At 32.2% G+C, this 18,588-nt stretch overlaps 1 protein-coding gene across 4 annotated transcripts in view; it reads right to left on the bottom strand.

Moving 5' to 3' along the window:
• Positions 1–18,588, bottom strand: part of LOC114329480 (ubiquitin thioesterase trabid) — an 80,381-nt gene that overhangs the window by 40,466 nt on the left and 21,327 nt on the right. For all 4 annotated transcript variants that reach the window (XM_028278605.2, XM_028278602.2, XM_028278604.2 and 1 more), the window contains exons 2-4: positions 14,683–14,955; positions 10,705–11,008; positions 5,687–5,843 (exon numbers count right to left, since the gene is read on the bottom strand). In XM_028278605.2, the coding sequence (XP_028134406.1) occupies positions 5,687–5,843; positions 10,705–11,008; positions 14,683–14,801 (580 nt within the window). In that variant the 5' untranslated portion in view covers positions 14,802–14,955. The remainder of the gene's footprint in view (positions 1–5,686; positions 5,844–10,704; positions 11,009–14,682; positions 14,956–18,588) is intronic.

Consider the following 18,588-nt stretch of genomic DNA (forward strand, 5'->3'; position numbering starts at 1 on the left):
GTATAGATTGTAATTCCAGAAGCCGGTGAAAATTAAAAGAATATTTTAGCAACAATTCAATTGTTAATTAACAATTTACGATCGCAATAATAACCAAAATAATCATGACACATTGATCAAACTTATATAGATTATAAAGATGAGATGCTTATTTAATATTTTATGGACAAAATATAAATTTTTCGTTTTTTTGCATAATCTTTAAATTTTGAAAAAAAAAATAGTTATAATACGCTGGTCTAATTAGTAAAGTACAAAGAAAGGATATTTATCAGCAATTTCATTGCTGGAATCGAATATTATGATCCTATATATTAATAATAGAGGTATGCAAAGTCCGCAGATAGTGTGCTACTTTTTTTATTAACAAAATGGCGCCACCAAATCGTGTTTTTTTCAATTATTGGTCTATAGCTCCGAAGGTTTTAACTTTACACCAAAAACACTCAAATAAAAATTCACCCCAATTTAATTCTACATAGAGGCATGTTTTTGCCGATTTGCTCCGACGAAAATTTTCCTCGGAAAATGTGGGTTTTCCCAACAAAATCTCGAATTTTCAAATAAATTTTTTGGGCAAGTAATTATTTATCAATAATTAAATAACTGGGTGAAATAAAAGCTTTCTTGGTATAGATTATAACTGCAGAAGCCGGTGAAAATTAAACGAATATTTTAGCAACAATTCAATTGTTAATTAACAATTTACAGTCGCAATAACAACCAAAATAATCATGAGACATTGATCAAACTTAGAAAGATTATAAAGATGTGATGCCTATTTAATATTTTGTCGACAAAATATAAATTTTTCATTTTTTTGCATAATCTTTAAGTGTTGTAAAATAGTTGTAAACAAATTAACATTTCTCAGAAATTGTTTATTATATTCTAATTTAAAAAAATACTTAAAATGCGTATTTCAAAGGTCTTGAAAATGAATGCTTTAAAAAAATTTTCCAACCATTTGCAAAAAAGTTATGAAACAGCAAAATAAATATACGATTGCTCCGTTGTTTATAATTTGTTTTAATTGTTTCAAAGCTTAAAAGTGAGTCTGTGGTACAATCTAATTACTCACAAAGAATATCAAATATTAGTTTAATGGTTACATTTTAATCAAAGATTAAAAATACTTTTTTTTTGTAATTTTTAGCGCGAAAGTAGGCTTGATACTGAGCCGGAGCTAAAATGTTCACTCGAAGCGACTGACACGCAGCATACATAATACTATAATTTTATTTATTAAGTGTACGTCGCGCGGCGTTCATCGCTTCGAGTGAAAATTTTAGCTACAGTACTGTATTAGTCTACTTTCGCGCGTGTAACTTACAAAAAAATATATTTATAATCTTTAATTAAAATATAACCATTAAACCAATAATCGATATTTTTTTGTAAATAATTAGCTTGTACTTTAAACTCACTTTTACGCTTTAAAATAATTAAAAAAAATTATAAACAACGTAGTAATCGTATGTTTACTTTGCTGTTTCATAACTTTTTTGCAAATGGTTGCAAAAAAGTTTTAAGGCATTCATTTTCAAGATATTTGAAATACGCATATTAACTATTTTTTAAAATTTAAATATAAATAAAAACTTTCTGAGAAACGTTAATTTGTTTATAACTATTTTTTTTTAACATTTAAAGATTATGCAAAAAAATAAAAAATGTATATTTTGTCGACAAAATGTTAAATAGGCATCTCATCTTTATAAGATTTCAAAGTTTGATCAGTGTATCATAATTATTTTGGTTATTATTGCGACCGTAAATTATTAATTAACAATTGAATTGTTGCTAAAATAATCGTTCAATTTTCACCAGCTTCTGGAACTATAATCTAAACCAAGAAGGCTTTTAAGTCACCAAATTATTTAATTATTGGTAGATAATTACTTATCTAAAACTTTATTTGAAAATTAAAGATTTTGTTGGGAAAACCCGCATTTTCCGAGGAAAATTTTCGTCGGAGAAGATCTGAAAAAACATATCTCTATGTAGAATTTAATTGCGGTGAATTTTTATTTGAGTGTTTTTGTTGTAAAGTTAAAATCTTCGGAGTTATAGAGCAATAATTGAAAAAAACACGATTTTCGGGCGCCGTTTTGTTTATAACAAAAGTAGCACACTATCTGCGGACTTTGCATACCTATATTATTAATATATATAATCATAAGCTGCGATTTCAGCAATAAAATTGCTGGTAAATAACTTTTCCCAAAAATGGCCTATTCTCCGATAATCAGCCCAGACTAATGGTATTAGACACAGTTGGTTATAATGACAATTACATTTTTACTTAAAAAGATTTTGAACAACAAAGAGAAATTAAATTTGCATGGATTCCAAGTCACACTGGAATTATTGGGAATGATAGAGCTGACCATCTTGCGAATCTTGGAAGAAAACTGCCTATTAGTGAAAAACCAAAGGCCCCCTTTAAAGATTTTCAAATTAAATATAAAGAAAATCTATGGATTGGTTGGGAAAATCGTTTCCAACAAATAGGACAGGCAAAAGGAATTACTTATTGCTTACAAGTTACAGTTCCATATAAAAAGGCATGGTTTACAAAATTTCCCAACCTGGGGAGAGGTATAATCACACAAATGTGTCGTATGAGAAGTGGACATTGTAGTGTTCCTGTACATTTATTTAGATTGAAGGTAGTGAATTCAAACCAGTGTTTATGTGGCAGTGTAGGAACTTTACAACATGTTTTATTGGAATGTACTAGGTTCCAAAGAGAGTCCCAGTTGCTTAGAAGGGAACTAGAACGTGATCCGACATTAACTGATGTGTTGTTTAAAAATTTAAACTCAAAGACATTAATCGCAGTGCAAAAGTTTTTAACATCAACAATGACTCGTGTGTAGCTTGCTTAAAAACTTTAGACTTTATGCTTGCTTGCAATGCATGTGCTTTGTGCTTAGTGCGGTTTTGCGTGGTAGTACTAGACCATTAATAGTAGAACTTTAGTTATGGAACTTATAAACAATTACAAAGTTTTTTTTATCTCTTAATTATTTCAGATTCAGGAGCTATGAGCTTAAGCCCAGATGTACCTCAGGTACGGCTCTTGAATATTCAAGTCTATATTCACGGATCCTGGCCGGATAGCCCTAGTAGCTAAGGCCATTCAAATGAAGAGAAGAAGAAGAAGATTTTGACGTTTTGATTTCCACCCTGCAAATCGTTTTCAAAAAAAATGTACATAGTTTCAAAAGTTACGCACCTTCTAAAATTATGCTCATTTTCATAGTTGCTTTTTTCGTGAACAGATTAACGGATTCCGCCAATTTTTTTATTATTTTAGATTTTTCTTTGGTGTTTACACAGTTGGACAAAGGTTTACTCAAACTTCGTTTTTGAACTTATACCGGGTGGAAGAAAAGAAATGTTTTTCTTGTGTTCAGTTTGAAACATCCTGTAGAGAAGACAAGATACAAGTGTGGGTATACATCGAAATAGTATTCTAGTCTTGTTTTGTGAACATTTTGGTTTTTGAATGTCCCTAACATCTTTACAAACAAAGAAAATAGACGGTTTTATTCTTTAACATGTGTTGTTAACTGAAACAAAATCAAATTAACAATAAAAAAACAGTCAACAAAACTTTAAAAACAGAAAGGCACATAACGTAAACGGTTCTAATCGACACCTATTTAGAGTTATTAAATTTGTCGATCAGGTGAGCGGTATGCACTGCGCAACATAAGAGAGACGAGATTGTTTAATGGAGGCTCTGTGATGTTTTGGGTGGAATTTTCTTGAGAGTAAGTACGGATTTGGTGTCTATGTGGAGGCTCTTTAACTCTTAGTCTCCCACAACGTTTAGATTTTTTTTGTAAATTACTTACCAACGGTACTTTTAAATAAGATATAATCGTTGTTTTTTTTCAACGATCCTTTAGAGTTTTAGAGTACCTACAAATATTATTGTGTATTTAAAACGAAATCGTTTAAATTACATTTGATGTAAAACATCACCTGATAACTACTAATAAATGATATTCCACAGAACATTCTCAAATTAGATCTACTTCAATACTTGGCATATAAAGGTACCAGAATTTGGTGGTATGTACTTTAAAGTTTAAAGCACCGTGGGGAGACTAAGGGTTAAATAGCGAGAGGTACATTACACAGACTTTCTTTCTCTGAACACTTTATTCCTTTAATAGAGAATATATAGGAAATAATTTCATCTCAGTGTATGACAAGACATGGCCTCCTCACCCTCACGTATCGCATGTTCGTCAGTTAAAACACGTGTCGTGAGTAAAACCGTCTAGTTTCTTTGTTATTAAAGATATCAGAAAAATTAAACAATAAATAATATGTTTACAAAATATGAGACTACAAAATAATTTCGATGTACCTTTGTACCTTTTCCTCCCTACAGGGTGTCTCAAACTTTTGTTTGACTTAAAACACATGTTAAGTAATAAAACCGTCTATTTTCTTTGTTTCTAAAGATATTAGGGATATTCAAAAAACAAATTGTTCACAAAGCATAAAACTATAATACGATTTCGATGTACATATAGCATGGACCTATAAATAAAGACCTTTATTTATAGGTCCATGACATATAGTCACACTTGTACTTTGTCCTCCCTACAGGGTGTCTCACACTTAACATAAGAAAAACATTTCTTTTCTTCCACCAGTTATAATTTCAAAAAAGAAGTTTGGGTAAAACTTTGCTAACTGTGTAAATACTAAAGAAAAATCTAAAATATTAAAGAAAATTAGCTGATTCCGTTAATCTGTTCACGAAATAATCAACTATGACATTGATATCGTATTAGATAAAAATATTCATTGATTAAAATTTAGATTTTTTCTCATAATAGAAATAAAACGTGATAAAGAAAATCACAACACAGTACCCACGGAAAATTCGCGATACTGTCTTAATGGTTATGATTGGACTGAATATTCGCTAGATATCAGCGCGATCGAATTTCTTTTTTGTAAATTTACAAAACGAATTAATTTTTAACGAAATTATTACTTGATCGAGAGATTAATCTAAACATCGACAGTCGTGAAACAATTTCAGAAAGAAAAGTGAAGGAGATCTATCGAAAATACATGAAGAGGAGGAAAATTATTTATACGGCGTGTTAACATAATAAAATATAAAAAATGGCATATAAAATATTTTCTAGCGTAGTTATAAACCATTTCAATTGAAAAGTTTTATTTTATCAAGTGGCTATAATAATTTCCGTGTTCAATCACCCACAAAAGGTGTATCATTCCAAATAAAAAGTATGTACTGGAAGTGATATTGCCGTGATTGTACGCGCGCGCAATATTTTGACATCATGAAACATAACCTTAAATAATCTATCTTTTCGATAATTTGAATTATTGAAGTATGTGACGTAAGCTCTGAATAATAAATTTTCTTTTTTAACAATGAACAAAGTTTCATTATAAATATCAACAAGAAGACTTTTTAATAGCTCAGATGGCAGTTAATTTTTTTTTATAATATCTTAAGATTCGAGTAGTTACATTGCTGTGCAATGCATGTCCTTCAACTAGCCAACAAGAAAGTTTAGAACACCTACATTGAACGTTCTAAGATTATATATTATAAACAATCAATTTTGAGGCTTTCTTCGCAAATGTATCACAAAACACTTTAATAATAATGCAAACTTACCTAAAATATAATCCTTAAACCTATCATCTTGATTACAATCTGGTTCTGCAATTTGATCTGGTGAAGGAATTATTAGACTAGATGCTTGGGATCGCTGATTACCACTTCCACACATAGCGCACTTTATAGACCTTGGCCAATTTTCATAAGTACAAAGCTGAAAACCGGTTTATAAATTAATATATTATACAGTAACCGCCACGCTACTGGACACATGGGTACATTGAGCTAGTACAGTCCTGGACCTTAAACTTGTGGCACTGTTTACTTTTATGTCCAGAGACGTCTAGAATTCTAGAACGTCAGAAAATGTATAGAAACCAATATAAACATCGAAAGTTGACAGTTTATAGAGTTGTTGTATTTGAAGTTTATAGTTGTCATTATGTTAAAGTTGTAAAATTTATAAATTATTGTAATACTGTTACTGTTTGAATAAAGTGTTTCTTTAAAGAAGAGTAACAATACTATTTATTAGACGAGCGGAACACCCCAAAAAAACGCTTATTTCTCGAGATACTGACCACGGAAAGGTGAATGGCCAATTTTAGTCATACTGTATGTTTTTGATGGTGCTGAAAACGAAAATCAGATTTATTTTGAATTTCATGTGGGGGAACATTGTCAAAATCGCAATTTTACCCCAAAAATAAAATCACGTTTTTGGGTTTACCTCGCAACAACTCTGTTCCACTTTAATACTTTTTTCTGAAATTTTTACAGTATAATAGCTCTAACATTTCTGAAGACAATGGTACCTGTTTCAAGCTTTTATTCTTATTCTGATAAATGTTATGAATTTTTCAAAGGAAAAGGTGCGGATTTGTCCATTGCAAAGTTTAATCGCAAAAGTTGTGTGACGAAGTTTAAAATTTAGATTCTTAATCACGTTTATGTTAAAATAGAGAGTACAAAGAAGTTTCTTGGTAAGTTTTAGATCAAAATGTTTTATAGAAAAGAATAGTGCAATTTTTAATGTCGACATTAAAAATCCCCAATATAACGCTTATTTTTCCAGATACTGACCATGGGTGGTGAATGGCTAATTTTGGTCTTAGATTATGTTTTTCACCGTGATCAAAACGAAAATAAAATTTATTTTAAATTTTAGGTGGGGGAATATTGTCAAAATCACAATTGTACCCTAAAAATAAAAAAAATTAAATCACGTTTTTTGCGTTTAGCTCGCTACAACTCTGGTCCGTTTTAATATTTTTTTCAAAATTGTGGGTCCAAGAAATAACAATAACGGACTTCCACAAGGCTCAGTTTTGAGCCCTTTAACCTGTATACCGTTGATTTACACCAATTAAGTTTTAATCATATTCCATTTAAAATAGTACAATATGCAGATGACCTTTGCATATATACTGAAAATAAGAAATTTGATACTAGATGGCTTGTGGCTTCTCTTAAAGATATCTTTGGTGTTGTTCAAGAATGGTTAACAGCAAATGGTCTTCAGATTTCCCATTCCAAGTCTGAAATTTGTGTTTTCAGTAGACACAACATAGGTACCTAAATTAAGTCACATTACCCTAGGTTCTTATCAATTTCCCCTGAAAGACTCAATCAAATATCTTGCCATGGTACATGATAGAACATTGACTTGGAAAATGCATAATATCAATTACATGTTAGACCGACGTATGAAAGGTTTAAATTTTCTAAAACTGGTCACTAGAACTTGGTGGGGAGCCAACGTTGAAACCGCATTACTTTTCTATCGTGCCTATATCAGATCAATATTGGATTATGGATGTGTCCTGTACGGATCTGCTTGTTCACAGATATTAAACAAAATAGATGTATTGCAGAATTCAACCCTACGTGTATGTCTTGGTGCCATGAAAACAACTCCAGTTAATAATCTTCATGTAGAAACTATTGAGCCTCATTTGAATCACAGAAGGCAGCTTCTTGCAGACAAACTTCTTTTCAAGATATCAAAAACCACCAGTAGTCTATATTCGAGAATAGTAATATTAAATGAATACGATCTTAAAAATAAGTATTGGTTGAAGAAAAGTTCTTCACTACTGTGTATTGCGCTAGAATTAAATCAAGATATCCTTAGTGATATTACCCCAGCCCAATTCTATCTGACCTTGATGATTATAATTAATTGTTCCTGAATATCAAGATTGTAAAACCTTCATACAGTGATAATTTTCACATTAATATTAACTTATTAAACTCTATACTAGCAAGCTTTGAAGAATCTGTGGCTATATACAGGGTGAGGCAGATAACTGGCCTATTAGAAATATCTCGAGAACTAAAAGCAACAGAATCATGAAATTTGGAATACAGAGGTTTTGAAGGATGATCTATTAAATGAAAATATTTTCATCGCTTTGCAACTTCCGGTTATACCGGAAGTTGCTTATAACTTCGTTTTTTTAAATGGGACACCCTGTATATTTTTACATTTTTGGATTCTCCTCAATATCTTCTTTCTTAAAATATGAGGATTTGTAATGTTATACAGGGTATTTTAAAAGATAATTACGTTTGTTTATTAATTTCGTAGCAATATTCACACCCTGTAGAATTGTAGTAGTTTAACAACTAAAACTCTACTTACGTTCAAATGATTTTTAATAGTCTACTATTGTTAAGAATCATTAGTATAGCTAAATTTTTAATTTTAGTATACAGGGTTGGTCGAAACTCGGAATGAGTATTTTCTGAGTTTTCTTAAATGGAACACCCTGTATTTTAGTATTGTAATGAAATGATATTTTATGGTACTTTTTTATTTCTTAAGCATTCCCTATACCTAACTGCTTTAATTTGTGCTTAATTGTTAGTAGCACCAACAATCTTAACTACGTAGCTATTTTGATAGCTAAAACATTATTGGTAATTTTAAGGATCGGTCTGGATTAATATGTATTTATTTCTGAAAAATTGTTTGTGATTGAATATTTTCATGGCCATCCTAATAAAATTTTACGTATTTTTTGTTGCAATTAATGTTTAGGTTGAATCACCAATAACTCACAAATTAAAGCAGTTAGGTATAGGGAATACTTATAAAATAAAAAAGTACTATGAAATATCATTTCATTACAATACTAAAATACAGGGTGTTCTATTTAAGAAAACTCAGAAAATATTCATTCCGAGTTTCGACCAACCCTGTATACTAATATTTCAAAATTAGCTATACTAATGATTCTTAACGATAATAGACTATATTAAAAATCACTTGAACGTAAGCAGAGTTTTTAATATCAAACTATTACAATTCTACAGGGTGTGAATGTTGCTACGAAATTAATAAAAAAACGTAAATATCTTTTAAAATACCCTGTATAATATTACAAAATCTCATATTTTAAGAAAGAAGATATTGAGGAGAATCCAAAAATGAAAAATATACAGGGTGTCCCATTTAAAAAAACCAAGTTATAAGCAACTTCCGGTATAACCGGAAGTTGAAAAGAGATGAAAATATTTTCATTTAATAGATCATCCCTTAAAACCCCTTTATTCCAATTTTCATTATTCTGTTGCCTTTAGTTCTCGAGATATTTCTAATAGGCCAGTTATCTGCCTCACCCTATATACTGATGCTTCCAAGTCCGAGGATGGTGTAGGATGTGCTTTTTATATTCCCTCCAAAAACATTAATTATTCCTACAAACTAGATAACATATTTTCTATATTTAGTGCTGAAGCTATTGCAATCTACGAAGCTTTGACGTATGTAAGTCAATCTATAATTGATTCTGCAATAATTATATCGGACTCCTTGTCCGTTTTAAATTCCTTGGTTTTGACTAAGCACCCAAGTTACTCCTCCAATTATATTTGGAACTACATAAAGTTAATAAAAAGATGAATTTTGTTTGGGTTAAAGCACATATCGGTCTTGAACATAATGAGCATGTTGATATGCTGGCGAAAAAAGTTTAAAAAAATGGTTTGCCTAATAAACATCCTCTAAGTTTTTGTGATGCAGTCTCTTATATTAAAATGAAATACCTCACAATTTGGAATGAATGTTGGTCTCATCATACTTATACCAACCCTTCTAGGTACTGTAGTATCCAAAAGAAAATACCGAATAGAACGTGGTTCCCGCCATATAATTATTCAAGAAAATACATCACAACTATAACACGTCTTCGTTTTGGTCACGCCTGTTATCCCACACACCTGCATCAAATTCGTGTTCTCGAAAATGATCGATGTCCAAATTGTGATAAAAAAGGTGATTTAGATCATATTTTTTTGAATGCCAAAAATATAAGAATGAAACAGATCGATTTATTCAGCAGCTACATAGACTTAAGATACCAGCTCCGTTTAATATCCTTAGTATATTAGCCAATGGACAAAAGAGTATATATAATGCGTTGGTGATGTTTCTGTCAAGTACCAAAATAGTTTTGTAGTGTCAAGTAGTAAAAGTATATGTGTGTATATGTGTATGTATGTATATAGAGAAAATATGGTGAGCAACTTGGACAGTCCATAGCAAGGCGGCTTTCGAATTGAGTAGGGAGCCGCGGAAGATAAAAACAAAGAAAAAAACTTGCTATGGAACTTTGAGGACCTCACCGTCTTGTTTATTATTATTCTTATTTTATTATTCTTATCTTATTTTTATTGTTATTAAATTTTTGCAGATCGTTTTTTAACACACCTATGATGTTGAAAGGAGGCTATAATTAGCTTACCTTAGCTTAGTACCATCTCTTTATTTCAGTACATAAATTACCTCTCAACAGCTATTGAACTAATTTTTCTTCGTTTTTGATATTTTATGGACTTACAGTCTTTAAATATGTAATCTTCTTGATATAGTAGTCATGTTGTGACTGGCTGATTGACATAAAGTCCATGCCATCAAAAAAAAATGTTTTCACTGGGACCCAGTTGTCATTTCATTAGCTTTGTTTTAGATATGTTCATTTTTAACCCAACCTGAGAGCACACTTCTTGAAGGCCTTCTAACATTATTCATAATAACTCATAATTCACCCTGTATTAAATCAACTACTTACCGAACACATCCATTTTGACTGTGACGATCTTCGAGCATTCTCTATATTCGTTACACTAGCGGGGGGACTGTTGTTTCTCGACCGGGACAAACTTTGGGCAAGATCGGAATTTTGGGAGATTCGCAGCGGTTGAATGTGTTCGTGTAAAGTCTGTGACGATACGGAGGTACCGCCACAGTTTACGCATATTCCAGACAGGTTGAAGGAGCATTTTGTACATTTTGATTTATTCTCAATTGGACCTGCTGCCGACTCTATACTGGAAGGGAATTTGTCTTCGGTGTTGTGTGTATCATCATGTAACCTAGAAAAAAAAAACAAATTTGATATACAGAGTGACAATTTGAAGTTTTCAAATTGTCACCCGGTATACAATGGTTTCATAGCGTCTGTCATCGCTTCTTTTCTCTACAAGTTTTCTTGAACTCTCCTTATCTTTTCTGATGTTTCTGATGTTAGTTTTCCAATTTATTTTTGATTATCCTTGCTTTCTTCTATATACGAGTTTCCAATGTCACGATTCTTGATAGTCCCTTTACACCATTCAGACTAAGTAAGCTGAAATTATTTGGAGAGGAACTAGAAAGACCAAGAACCAATGAGGTCAAGTATTTAAGGGTAACCCCGGATATGAAACTCAATTGGAGCACTCATATTAACATTATAACCAATAGCGCTAAGCGACTCTTCTGGAACTTCAGATGAGTTGTAGCTAAAACCTGGTAGTTGAATCCAAAAATAATCTGTTTGTTTTACACATCAGTGTATGACCGACAGTTACTTATGGCTCAGTCATCATCATCATCATCAGTTGCATCGACAGTTATTTAAGCTCAGTGATCGCAAGCCCAATGAAGAGACAATGCAAAGTTTTTCACAATAATGAAAAAATTTACTTTTTTTTGCTTAAATGCTAATAAAAAAAACATGACGCAGTAAAAAGTTCGATACCCACAAGATGGTGTGTCTTTTCTATTGACCTCCTCCAGATATTCCAGTTAAACAATAACGGCCAGTAATTTTTCAATTTTCCAAATACGTTTTCGGCTATGATTCCTGGGGTACTATACAACCTAAGTAAGGTGAATGAACCATGGTGCAGAAAATGTGAAATGAAAGAAGAAGAAACTGCTATTATACACTGAAATATGCACTGGCAATGAGGATTGAACCAGAAGAGATCATAAAACTACCAATTAGTATGGTATAACTAGACCCAAACCCAGACATCCAAAGTAAAAGTTATCCTCCAACACCAAATTGTTCTATATGGTCTACATAATGTTCAGAAAAAAGTCACATCTTTTTAAAATGCATGTAACTTTTTACTGAATAATATGTGGACCATATAGAACAATTTGGTGTTGGAGGAAAACTTTTACTTTGGATGTCTGGGTTAGGCCTTTTTTGGACCAATTATAGTAAACTACCTCCGTAACTTTGGAACCGTTCATTTTAGAAGGATTATGCATTGGGCCTTTTTTATTTCAAATTTAATGTAGAACATTTTTGTATAGAAGGTTGTTCATGCTAAACCGCATAGTTTTAGAAATATTGACGAAAATGTAAAAAACTACGAATTTACCGATTTCTCCCCCCTCTCCCCCCAAACCCGACGCTCAAAATGGTGTGACTTTTTCTGAACATTATGTGGACGATATAGAACAATTTGGTGTTGGAGGATAACTTTCACTTTGGATGTATCGGTTATGCCATCTTTTGGATCAATTGTATCATACTAAATAAGGAAATTGTTGGCCTTTGTCGAGGCAACAGGGCTTATTAAAGTTTAATGGAAAAGACAAGGTGTGGTACAAAGGTCGTATGACTGTTTAGCATGAACAACAACATACAAAAATGTTCTACATTAAATTTGAAATAAAAAAGGCCCTATGCATAATCCTTCTAAAATGAACGGTTCCGAAGTTATGGAGGTAGTATAGTATAATTGGCCAAAAAAAAGGCCTAACCCACACATCCAAAGTAAAAGCTTTCCTCCAACACCAAATGGTTCTATCGCTGATACCTATTATTAATGTGATTCATAATACATTTCCAGTGAAAATAATAACTCTTTGATAAGTATTGGCGATTACATTTTTTTAAAATGCATGTCCGCGAAGATTATAACTCCCAAAATATTTCTAATGAAAAGATTTAGTTCATAATAGATGCCGACGAAAACAATTATTTCCCTTTCTGTTTTCGTTTCTGCCGACGAAAACAATTATTTCTGAGAACTTTTTACTGATTATAATTTTCGGGGACCCACAACCAGAAATTATGTTTTTTGCCGATACTCCTCAAAAAATATTTTTTTTCGCTAACACTTTATTAGGGATTATAATTTTCACAATCATGTAATCGAAAATAATATTTTTCGCGGCGTTCATTGAAAGTTCTACTCTTAACGGCATTTTTCGAAGTTATACTTTTCGTAGGCGGCGGCGCTATATGTATAGTGCACATTTTAAGCGTCCGGTTTGGGGGGTGATGGGGGAGAAGTCGGCAAATTAGTAGTTTTTTACGTTTTTCGTCAATATTTCTAAAACTATGCTTTAGTGTAAACAATGTTCTCTACAAAAATGTTCTACATAAAATTTAAACAAAAAAGGTTCTACACATAATTGTTATAAAATCAACTGTTCCAGAGTTACAGAGGGTGAAAAGTGGAGGTTTTCGATACTTTTTATATTTCTTGGGCAATTTATAATATTATTACTGATGAAAGAAGTTGTTTTTAACAGGATTGTGTTTTGTAAATAGAATTTGCTATTTCAGTGGCCGATGGTATGTTAGTGATAAGCCTTTGAAGAAAAGTCAACATCACCACCCAAAATCGTCATCAATTGCCCAAAAAATATAAAAAGTATCAAAAACCCGCACTTTTCATCCTCCGTAACTCTGGAACCGTTGATTTTATAACAATTATGTATGGACTTCTTTTGTTTTAAAGGACATCGCACACATCTTATGGAAAATATAATGTCACTCAAATTCAATAAAATTTATATGAATATATTCGTTTCAATTTAACGATCAATTCTTATCATTGCGCCAACTCTTAATTTTCAATAATAAGAGCAGAAATTGATATAAATCAATCTGAAATCAAATGGGTAGGTACATAAGTTAGAGAGAGAAAAAATATTTTAAAATACCCAAATTATAGTTAGTTCATAAATCTTCTCGAGCTCTTAAGCATCTTATTATAATAGTTTCACTAATCCGCTTAGGCCCAGCGGGGTTTAAGCTGTTTTGAATAGCACCCAGAGCAATAGTGATTATAACTGACACGTTTATAGACTCCAAAAATGTGATTTCGATAAACTTTAATTGCAATTTGCGCCGTAATTAATTATAATTAAGAGTTGGCGCAATGATAAGAATTGACAGTTAATTTAAAACGAATCTATTCGTATAAATTTTATTGAATTTGAGTGACATTATATTTTCCATAAGATGTGTGCGATGTCCTTTTATGTAGAACATTTTTGTATAAAACATTGTCTACGCTAAAGCATAGTTTTAGAAATATTGACGAAAAACGTAAAAAAACTACTAATTTACCGACTTCTTCCCCGTCTCCCATCCAAACAGGACGCTCAAAATGGTGTAACTGTTTACTGAACAATATGTGGACCATATAGAACAATTTGGTGTTGGAGGAAAACTTTCACTTTGGATGTCTGGGTTATGCCATCTTTTGGATCAATTGTATCATACTAAATAAGGAAATTGTTGGCCTTTGTCGAGGCAACAGGGCTTATTAAAGTTTAATGGAAAAGAGAAGGTGTGGTACAAAGGTCGTATGACCAAGTGCCACAGATTAACGAGTTTCACCTGAACTAAGAAGAAGAAGAAAACTCATTCGGACTACATGTTCATACCACTTCACTGTTGTTTTTTCATGTCCACATACAAGTACAAACATATCTGATGAAACTGAGCAACTAATAGTAAATTACGCAAACTTACCTGTATATATCTTCATTAACAAAAGGTTTGGGACCTCTGCACATGGTGCATTTAATAGAAGAAGGGTAGTTTTCATATGTACAATATTCGCATGACCATTTCTTGTCGCTGTCGCTCATTTTGAGATCTGTTTTTAGCCTGGGTATTGCAAACTAATTAGGGCCTCACTCCACTGTCATGAATTTACCATAATTAGAGAATTTCAATACAATTTGTTGTACTCTAAGAGCAGCAATGCAAATGTTAATTAGTCTGACATGATGTCACTAATTCCTGAAATAAAAAATTGTTATTGGCGTTAAATGACTCTTTTTTAATTTTTGTTTGTTTTAATATGTTTACAAATGTGAGCAATTTTATGTATTAGGTAAATTTTCGGCGTTTACAAGAGGTTAATATATTCACCCACTTTTACAACATTCATTTTACACCAGTAAAACCTCGATATAACGGACCTCTATTTAACGGACTTCGGATATAACGGGCAAAAATCCGGTCAAATGTAAAAAAAAATTAAAAACGTTCTGTTAATATTATCATGCTTAACCCGTCCCATACCAAGATACATTGCGTATCAACGGGGTCCCCGTGTACTCCAAATGCGGAATTTTACAAATAATTTGTAAGAATCGAATTCTGGAAGAAAAATTAGCAAGGACAGGATCTCGGCACTGCTTTGTGCTAAGGCTGATGGATCGCATGTATTGACTCTAATTGTTGGCAAATCTTGTAAACCTAGAGCACAGTATAAAGAGGGACAGTAGAACCACTCTCCGAAAAATTGGAAGTAAAATCTTTAGTCGCGCATGGCGACCGCGCATTGTTCACCACTGGTGAATTACCAATTGCGTACTGCCGGTATTACTTCTTGAGATCAAAGTGCCGACATGGAAGAGGTTTTACTGTCCCTCTTTATACTGTGCGAGTTTTAAAAGATATAATGCATCATCTGCTGTTCACCACAGATATTTTCAAAAATTGGTCTTTTAAAGAATTTGTACCTGCAGTGAAGAAAATTCAAGAGAAGAAACTGGGAATACCGCCGGAAGAGGTAAAATGTTTATTGATTTTAGACCTGCTCATCCCTCTGAAAATATTCTACGTTCAGAAGATGGCAACTTTGGTTGTATGTTTTGGCCAAAAAATACATCACTTATTCGACCCATGGATCAGGGAATAATTTTGGCAACCATGCGAATATATCGCAGAAAGTATTTACATGAAGTAATGGTTGTATTGTATGAAGATAATGCAGAGGATACAAGAGGGAAAATACCTTGCAAAACCTTCCAAGGATACCTTGCAAAACTTAAATATTACAATTTAAAAACAACAATTTTTAATTTTGCTGTTCTGAAGCTATTTCCTTGTGGCATTTTTATAATTAACTACAGTAATCCCTCTTCAACCGCGGGGGTTACGTTTCGAAGAGAAAGGTGTGGTTGGTGAAATCGTGGTTGGCGAGGGATCCACGATCCAAAGAAGAATATGACATATAATCCCAATTTGGATACGTATATTAGTACATAGAAAGAAATATGATGAAATTATGTACATTATATATAATTGAAACAATAAAATAAGCAGTTCGTCATATCAACAAAAATAAAGACGCAGAGATCAGCGTCTACATTCGCCGGTATTTTAAACCTTCCGGACTATAAACTAATTGCCGTAGAATTACTACTAAGAACAAGCGCCAGTGGTGTATCATGAGTAATTTAACAACAACAATTTCATATCAACAAAAATAAAGACGCAGAGATCAGCGTCTACATTCGCCGGTATTTTAAACCTTCCGAACTATAAACTAATTGCCGTAGTATTACTACTAAGAACAAGCGCCAGTGGTGTATCATGAGTAATTTAACGCGACTGGTCAAATTATAAAAAAATATATAAAAATAATAAAATATTCTCATTAAAGATTCAACAGATATCGCAACCGCGGATAAGCGAAACCGCGGTTGATGAGTCCGCGGATAACGAGGGATTACTGTATTTAGATGGGAAATAAGCCTTGCTACAGCATGGAAAGAGGTGAAAGAGCAAACAGTAAAAAATGGTTTGAAAAAATTGTTTGATGGTCAAGGTGCAGACATAGATTTAGAAGGCAAGATAGCGAAGAATACAAAACAACACTGCCAAAAATGAAGTTATCAGAGGTAAGATCGCATCTTGACGATCTAATAACATTTATTAATTATTCATCAGATTACAAAATTCAATTGTATTATAAGGATTTTCGTAATTTTAGGGAGTTAATTATAAAAAAACAGCAAACTTCAAAAGTGCAAACGAAACTTGATTCCTATTTCAAAGCAGAATTACTGAAAGTAAGCTTGTTGATATCAAACAGCAACATCACTTCACGAGAAATGTCCAAAGACAATTAAATAGCGTTTTTTATTTGTTATTTACTTATATGTATATCTAAATACAGTGTACATATTTAAAAAAAAAAGTTTTTTGATTAATTTTAAACCTATTTTTATATAACGGACTTTTGGCTTTAACGGATTTAGTCTCCCAATTAGTTCGTTATATTTATTTATTTATTTATTTTACGGGCAAGCCCAATTCTATAAAAATACATTACATTTTTTATTTGAACATAAAGTGTTACATAAATACATAGTGTACAGATAAAAATATAATATAATATAAAAAACAGACATACAGAAATATAAATATAATATAGAAGTAAATATGTAATAGGAAATAATATTATAAAAACAAACATAAAAGTTAACAAATTACAGACGTTTCACTCAAATTTTGATCCCATGTAAATTTGTTTTAAAACGACTGATGAAGTTGTCGACGAGTTGTAAGTTGTAAAGGGAGTTTGCTAAATTCAAGACTCTGGGTACGAACGAAAAAAGTGAATAATTAAACCTATGGAATGGTACATAAAATGTTCGCACTTGTCTAGTGGTGCGAGGTGGTACAGACAGTGCGATCTTATTAGTAGTTGAGAACAACTGCATATACCATTTAAGATCTTGAATAATAGCAAAAGGTCCCTTTGTTTTCTCCGGCTTGCAAGAGAGGGGACCTGCAGTTGATGCTGCCATACAGTGTAATCTTGATAGGTATGAAACTTAAAAGCAATGTAGCGGAAGAAACTATTTTGGACTTGTTCAAGTTTCCTAATGAAGACCAAGTAGTGTGGGGACCACACTGAAGAACAATACTCGAGGTGAGACCTGACCAAGGAGAAGTAAAGAACTCTAATACTGGATATGTTTGTAAAATCACGAGTTGTTCTTTTTACAAAACCCAGCATTTTCATAGATGTTTGAATGACATTGATGATGTGAGTATTGAAACAAAGAGAATTTTCCAGTGTAATCCTTAAGGCCTTGATTTTATTAACAGTGTTGAGCAATTGGCCATCAATGTAATAGTTTGATAATATTGGGCGGTGAGTACGGTTAAAGTTAATTACATGACATTTGCTGGAATTAAGGGTTCATACCGTTAAGTGAACACCATGCAAAGAGGTTAGTCAGTTCTAATTGCAATATGGCAGCATCATAATGATTTTTTATAACTTTAAAGCACTTCAAGTCATCAGCAAACAGCAAGGCGTTACAATCGTGAAAACAGTTGGTAATATCATTAATAAATATATTAAAGAGTAATGGACCCAAATGGGACCCCTGTGGTACACCTGACTTAACTGAAAAAGTTTGTGAGTAAAAGTGGTTCACTCGGACCTGTTGAAATCTTTCAGTTAAATAACTCCGTAACCACTGCAACAAAGGTCCACTTATGCCATAGGAGCTAAGCTTTCGAATCAGGAGTTCATGATTTACTCTGTCAAAGGCCTTGGAAAAGTCAGTATAAATTGAGTTAACTTGAAGTCCCTCTTCCAAGGCTTCAGACAGAAAATCAACATAG

This window comes from Diabrotica virgifera, chromosome 2 (genome assembly GCF_917563875.1).
Source record: "Diabrotica virgifera virgifera chromosome 2, PGI_DIABVI_V3a".
In the NCBI taxonomy this organism is placed as follows: Eukaryota; Metazoa; Arthropoda; class Insecta; order Coleoptera; family Chrysomelidae; genus Diabrotica; species Diabrotica virgifera.